The sequence below is a fragment of the Mercenaria mercenaria genome, chromosome 15 (assembly GCF_021730395.1).
Source record: "Mercenaria mercenaria strain notata chromosome 15, MADL_Memer_1, whole genome shotgun sequence".
Classification (NCBI taxonomy): Eukaryota; Metazoa; Mollusca; class Bivalvia; order Venerida; family Veneridae; genus Mercenaria; species Mercenaria mercenaria.
In genome coordinates, this window is record NC_069375.1 from 68,992,824 (window position 1) to 68,999,972 (window position 7,149).

A 7,149-nucleotide genomic window follows, 5' to 3' on the forward strand; every position below is an offset into this window, starting at 1 on the left:
TTAAAATACCATTAAAACACCCATTTTTGACTATGAATCATGCCGTTAAAAATTTGGTTTGGTAGCTAAAAAAGTTAATGGCTTTGAAAAAATAATGAAATTCTGTATATTTTGAATTTAACAGGATTATTCATGGCCCTTAACTTTGATTTAATGCCCATTAAATGTTTAGGTTCTGTACGATTTCATTTAAGAGTAAAATTAATGGCCCTTAACAGCAATGTGATGCCCATTAAATCCTACATTCTGTAAAATGTGATTCGTATATTTTCAGAAACATAAAAAGATTGTTTTTTGGCTTGCGCTTGCCCCATTGAATGCTTATAATTTCAGTCCCATATTGTTCTAAAATGGACTTTAACTGCCTGAGGCCGATATCGTAACATACCTGCTGCGGCGGGATAAGAATTACCACCTGACGTCGAAGAACATTATCTAAGCTTATCATAATCACATTCGCATACAGTCAGTTGAAATCATGCAGGGATTAACTTGGGTGTAAACTGAAATCATGATTAACTTTGGTGTAAACTGAAATATACATTGAAATTTTCACTTCGAAATATTCATAATTTTAACACACCTACTGCGTTTAATAGATATTTGAACATTAAATTCCCATAAATAGAAATGCATCATTAACACTGAATATTTACATCAGCATTACATAAATTTACACCCGTTTTTGTGTTAATACCAGTGGTTTATTTTGATGTATAATCTATTTCTAAACATGTACACAAATGTTGTGTGTCACGCGCTGAGACAGTTAAGTTGTAATATTTACATCCATCTTTGAATAATAATTAAAGTTACAAACATGCGTTTATTTACATATACTTTTTTGTATTTTATGAAACATGCTTTGTTGTGTTATTTTTTATCCGTTTGTATCGTATGTAATGTAAGTGTACCAATATTTCAGCCTTCTAAAACTTAACATTTTCCGACCATTCATAAAAAAGATATCACCGATACAGTTTCAACATTTATTGTAATTTGTAATATTTTTAATAATGTCATTATACTGTGGATAAATTTCAACTAGGTCTCCCTCGCTTCCCACCGACCAATCTTCGAATTCAAAACCTGAAATGAGACGAGAAGATCTTAGTATGACGTTATGAGATATATAAAGGAGTTGACATCTGTACTGTACTTTAGCTCTTAATATACCTAATACAAATGGAAATGCCAACACATACCAGGTGGCCTGATATCAAATCCTCAAAGACACTATATATCTATGTAAAAGAAAGATTACTATCCAATGTTTGTGCGATTATATAGGTCAGTCAGTATATGACAAATATTAAATATGAATTTTTATTACTATGAAGCATTTCAAGGGAAACGTTACGCTGGCTATAAATAATTACCTGGCATAACGACCTCGCTGCACAGGTTATAAGAAGCATCAGGTGAAAGTACTGCAAAGTACCATGTATCGTGAGGAATAATAACATGTCCCGAACAGTTTTCATTGGTTGTTACGTCACATAATACGTCATAACTGTATCTGCCGTCTTCATGAAGCATATGGATCTAGGGATTACAAATTAAAAATGTTCTAGTGATGTATTTATGACAACGTGTCGAAATATCATAATTTAAACCCGTCATCAAACTCAAGCTGTTGTAAAAAGTAATAAAATATGATATAAATTTTCGTTTTTAGATTTTCGTCTCGCTAAAACGTTTTTAAGGTTTACATTTTCAGTCATATTTGGCAACTTTGGCAATACAATACAACTTACATTTAAAGCCCCACCAGCATGCCAGAAAAACCCTTGATCTGACAGGTGTTTATGCCATTGGCCACAATTTGGCGCGACTCGCAGTAAATATATGCTTGTACCTATGCTTCTTGCACTACTGTGACTGTAAATGAAAATAGTAGTATAAATAACGCTTTAGTGACCAAAATATAAAGCATATAAGGTATTCTGACAAATATGTATGTGACACGAAAAGGACTTCATAATGTTCCATGGTATGCCTATTAAACTAAAAGTAAGGAAATCTACTATTTACTTAGAATATATACGTGTTTGATTAAAGATAAACTTGAAAACTCTAATGCATATGACTATGAGAATACTTTTATAGAAAACAACTTTTGTGTCAAGTGGTACTGACTTAGTTTCCGATAAAAAATAACTATATATATTTAAGAAATAGCATATCGCCAACATTGATTTTGCCGTTAAATTATTATTTGGAGTTCCGATGTGAAAGAATTATATATAATTATATATATAGCTATATTCATTTATGATACAATCACTGATTGAGATATAATTATTATTTCGATTCTAACACGGCATCAGGAATTACTATTTACATCATTGACGACATCCGCGTATTCATTTTTAATGCAACGCAATGACATTTGCCGCAATGAAGTTATCTTCTATATTTGTTTTCATGTCCACATATTTTGTTTGTATTAGAATTTTGAGGAAAATACTTACCTTTCATGGCCTATGAAAAATTGTTACGCTCCCAGGTCTAATAAGTTACTAAATGGGCTGTCATTCACATCTAACATTAAAGTATCACTGTCATTGTCGTTGGAGTTCTTTCCATTTCTTTAAGCTTACAACTGTTTGAAAGAACTTGTTTTCATATTAACATTAATTCAAACATACCTGGTTTTACTGGTAAATACAACATCCCTATCTCCTTTCCACAACTGTCTAAAAGCTCCGGCACCGCTAGGATGTGGATCCAGTTTTAACTGTTGTTTTATCTGCTTCACAATGTCATCGTCACTCTACAGATGTAAATGCGAACACATATTATAGATACATATATGAGCTGCACCATAAGAAAACCAACGTTATGCATTTGCGACCAGCATGGATCCAGACCAGCCTGCGCGTCCGCGCAGTCTAGTCAGAATCCATGCTGTTCGCTAACGATTTCTCCTACTGCATTGGGCTTTGAAAGCGAACAGCATGGATCCTGACCAGACTGCGTCGCAAGTGCACTATGTTGGTTTTCTCATGGTGCGGCTCATATGCACATAAATGATACTGAAAACACTTGTACACACGAACTGATAAAACTATCAATTTATGATAAAAATAACTTACTTTGAAGTGCGGATAGGTATGATCCGTGCAGTATGTTCGATAAAAAGTGTAAAGTTTGTATACACTTTGATATCCCACGTATATTAATGGAAGAAAATAAAGTATCCGTAGAACATTCATATTTGAGAGTTTGTTTCATTTATGCTTTAAACACTGAATGTAATCAACAAACCGTATCATGTGTTAAGTCATTGAATACATCATGAAAATCGCTCGGATATAAAAACAGTGTATAAATAAGCTAGTATACCACTGGTAGATAAACTGACAATGTAAAATCCTTTTTCTAAATGTGTTTTGATATATCTAACTATATTCTGTGATTGATTTTGTATTTTCAAAGTTATAAAAACAGAATTAAACATGTTGAAACAGCATCTGGGGCAGACCTTATTATTAATACACATATATACACAACAATACATAATTGTCCTTCAACTAAATTCAGTTTACAGACATCGTGGCTTTCAGTGCTAATATGCAGCTGTAATTGAAAAGCAATTACTTTAGTTTATGCATGGATGCTTGCCATCACAAGTACACTACCTATATGTAACTTTTGCGCAGCTTGGCCGCTATATTTATTGTCCGGTTAGAAAATGCATATGGAGGTAGATTGCTGTTATCAGCAAAGCAAACGACGGAAATTTTTTATACCTCCAAAGATTAAGGTATTCAATTTTCTATTTAACCGCCTCGATGGCCTAGTGGTAGAGCGCCGCTTCGAGTGCGGCAAGTCGTGGGTTCGATCCCCGGCCGCGTCATACCAAAGACGTGAAAATGGTACCAGTACCTCCCTTGCTTGGCGCTTAGCATTAAAAGAAATACGGGCCTCTATTCTCATACCTTCGTGGCAATGGTTTCATCAGAAATGAGATTTAGAGGGTGAGTAATATAAGTTGTAGAACTTGCGTCACAATCGACCTTAAATTAAGAAGTATAAACTAAATTTCTATTTGTTCCTTATCCCCTTACTACGGTGTTCCGTTTGCACAATCGTGACTTTTTATTTAGTACTAAACCGCGATGCACGATAGTACGATGACGAAAACGCGATGGCGCGATTGCACGATGATGAAACAACGATGGTACGATGGTGAAAACGCGATGGCACAATGATGAAATCGCGATGGTGTGATGGTAGGATGGTAAAATGTCGATGTAATATCGCGTTTTCGACTAAATGTTGAATGAATGTTTTCGACATCGAATAGTGGCGACCTCGAAAGAAAACTGTTTCATATTCAATGCATTCGCATGATGCGAGGTTGAATGGCCAGGATATAAAGTCAGAGACCTTTTACCACTCGGCCATGGAGACCGCGCATGGTGTTGTTTATCTCTATTGGAGTATGACTATTTTATGGATCAGCCAACGACACTGTTCCAAACGCATGAAACCCTGAAATATCAATTAACATTAAGAAAGAAACTACAGGGTTTGTTAAATCTTTTATGTAATTACATCAATCTTTTTCTGTAAGTGACGTGTATTTGCCGTAGAAAGTATTTAATAGTGAGTGAGTGAGTTGGGTTTTACGGCGAATCGACACAAAATGGTCACATGTCGCCGAGAATTTTGGACACGGGGTTGTTGTTATTTTGGAACATTTGATATTCATAGTAAAAGTTTTGCTGACGCTGGTATTCTGATGTATGAGCTTTTCTTTACTTCGTATAAACGGGCTAAATCAAAAGACATAAGTGTGTTCTTATTTTGTTCGATTGCTTACTAACTATGCTTCTAAAATCTTACAAATAAAAATCATAAATTTTGTCACGATACCTTCGAAAATGATAAAATATACACAGTTGCTTTTGATGCATATAACGTAATAGATGAATGATAGCAGACCCGTTTGATCGATTAAACCAATACCGAACGATATTAGCCGGAATCGCCTATCCCATCGTCCGTCTCCAAGGCCGTCGCCTCGGGAACGCCCGTCGGGTGGCTCCTGTCGGGGAAACGGTACCCCACTGTTTAGACTTCTCGGGCTGGGAAGACCCGCGATCGCACCGGCATTTATTTTATGATAATTACTGAATTAGAGATTGAGTAATTGTTGTGTAACATAAGTGAATGCTTAAATCGAACTTTCTAGTTTCGAGAGGTAGTCGGGTCTAAACACTAACTATAAAGTAATCAAAATGATAGCGGTCATCAATCCGTGTAGATTCAGCTCCAATTTAGGGAAAAAGGTTATGAGACACTTTTATTGTAAACGACTGAATTCAGTTTTGCAAGCTGAAAAAATGTATACAAGGTACGATGAAGTGCTAGTAAATATAACACACTCGTTTAACTGTCCCATAACATTTCTCGAAATTGTAAAGTTTATATTCTGCTAGCTCTGATACTAACGTGTGTGTTTGTTAAAGTTAATATTCAATTTTACCATTATATAAAGACCACCTCTGAACAGAGACCACCTGGCTCTAAAGACCACATGTTTTGATTCCCATTACATTGTATATGAACTCGTGCATAAAGACAACCTCCAAATAAAGAGAGAGAGAGAGAGAGAGAGAGATATATATATATATATATATATATATATATATATATATATACACATATTTCATGGTGCTAGAAACATCAAAATAAAAAGTGAAAATAAAAAGTATTTAGATTTCCTTAGATTAATTACAATTATATATATATTTATCGAAAGGTGACCCGTTTCACTAAAGTAGACCGCAGCACAATTTTTTGATAGCATATATAATTTCTATTTTAACATGGTTATAGACTATGGTCGACCGACTTTGTATTGATCTATTTAAAAGACAGCGCTACGTTTAAACTTGACGAACTTTAACGAGTAAATAGGCCCATTACGCCAAATAAAAAAGGTACATAAATTTATAGTAAAAAGAAATAATCTGCTGTATGGTGACTGATTTATCCATTTCTCCTTTTTGCGTCTCTGTGTCTTCGCCCCGAACAAACAAGGACATAAAGACCCAACTGTTACAATCAATAGTTTTTCGTCTGTATGTGTCTTCCCCTCCGGTACACACCCCTCTGGTACACACCACACCTCCGGTACACACCCCTCCAGTACACACACCTCCGGTACACACCCCTCCGGTACACATGCCAAAAGCTCGTGTTGACAAAAATAATTCCACATGTAAACACCAGTTTCAATTCTGTTGAGACTTGTTTTGCTTTGAGTGTGATATGCGGTAGTAAGACCTGTTGCAGCCACCCTTGAATTAAGATTCAAATTCTGTGAAGGGTCAAATTGGGGCCTTATTACATGTATATAATCACAGCACTTAATAGGCTTTGAAGGAAAATATTTAATCCTCTTAAATAAATGTATGGTACAATCAGCTTTTTAAAAATCATCTGTAAATGTTCAGACATTTTGATATATTATACACATTTTGAATGGTTTGTTGGTCAAAAGCTAAATCTTCTAGATTATGCTTTAGCCCAGTAAAATTAAGGTTTGAATTATACTGTACACAATCAATAGCACAAACTATGGAGCTGAATCATGTACTAATGGTTAAATTATCACCTTTTACATTTTTAGCTCGACTATTCGAAGAATAGTCTAGCTATTCTACTCACCCTGGCGTCGGCGTCGGCGTCGGCGTCGGCGTCGGCGTCACACCTTGGTTAAGTTTTTGCATGCAAGTACATACAGCTATCATTTAAAGGCATATAGCTTTGAAACTTATTTATTCTTTTTCTAGGTCAATTACCAACCTCACTGGGTCAAGTTCCATAACTCTAACATGTATTTTGAGCAAATTATGCCCCCTTTTGGACTTAGAAAATTTTGGTTAAAGTTTTACATGCAAGTTACTATCTCCAAAACTAATGCAGATATTGAATTGAAACTTTACATGTGTCTTCGGGGTTATAAAACTAGTTTATAGCACCAAGTCCCATAACTCTGACCTTCATTTTGGCCAAATAATGCCCCCTTTTGGACTTAGAAAATTCTGGTTAAAGTTTTGCGTGCAAGTACATACAGCTATTACTAAAAGGCATATAGATTTGAAACTTATTTTTTCTTTTTCTAGATCAATT

At 35.0% G+C, this 7,149-nt stretch overlaps 1 protein-coding gene across 1 annotated transcript; it reads right to left on the reverse strand.

Annotated features, from left to right (window-relative positions):
- Window positions 1-975: 975 nt before the first annotated feature.
- On the reverse strand, window positions 976-3,470 carry LOC123562809 (uncharacterized). The gene is made up of 5 exons (XM_053525569.1): window positions 3,099-3,470; window positions 2,652-2,776; window positions 1,758-1,881; window positions 1,380-1,545; window positions 976-1,089 (listed from the first exon to the last, which is right to left on the reverse strand). The coding sequence occupies exons 1-5, from the start codon at window positions 3,216-3,218 to the stop codon at window positions 983-985; spliced, it is 642 nt and encodes a 213-aa protein (XP_053381544.1). The 5' UTR covers window positions 3,219-3,470; the 3' UTR covers window positions 976-982.
- Window positions 3,471-7,149: the final 3,679 nt, after the last annotated feature.

Excerpts from the sequence above, each read along its gene's own strand:
- LOC123562809 (XM_053525569.1), bottom strand. The coding sequence starts at position 3,218 with ATGAATGTTCTACGGATACTTTATTTTCTTCCATTAATATACGTGGGA. Across the intron at positions 2,777-3,098 it reads ATACCTATCCGCACTTCAAA|AGTGACGATGACATTGTGAA; the intron begins GTAAGTTATTTT and ends TTACATCTGTAG. Across the intron at positions 1,546-1,757 it reads ATGCTGGTGGGGCTTTAAAT|ATCCATATGCTTCATGAAGA; the intron begins GTAAGTTGTATT and ends TGTAATCCCTAG.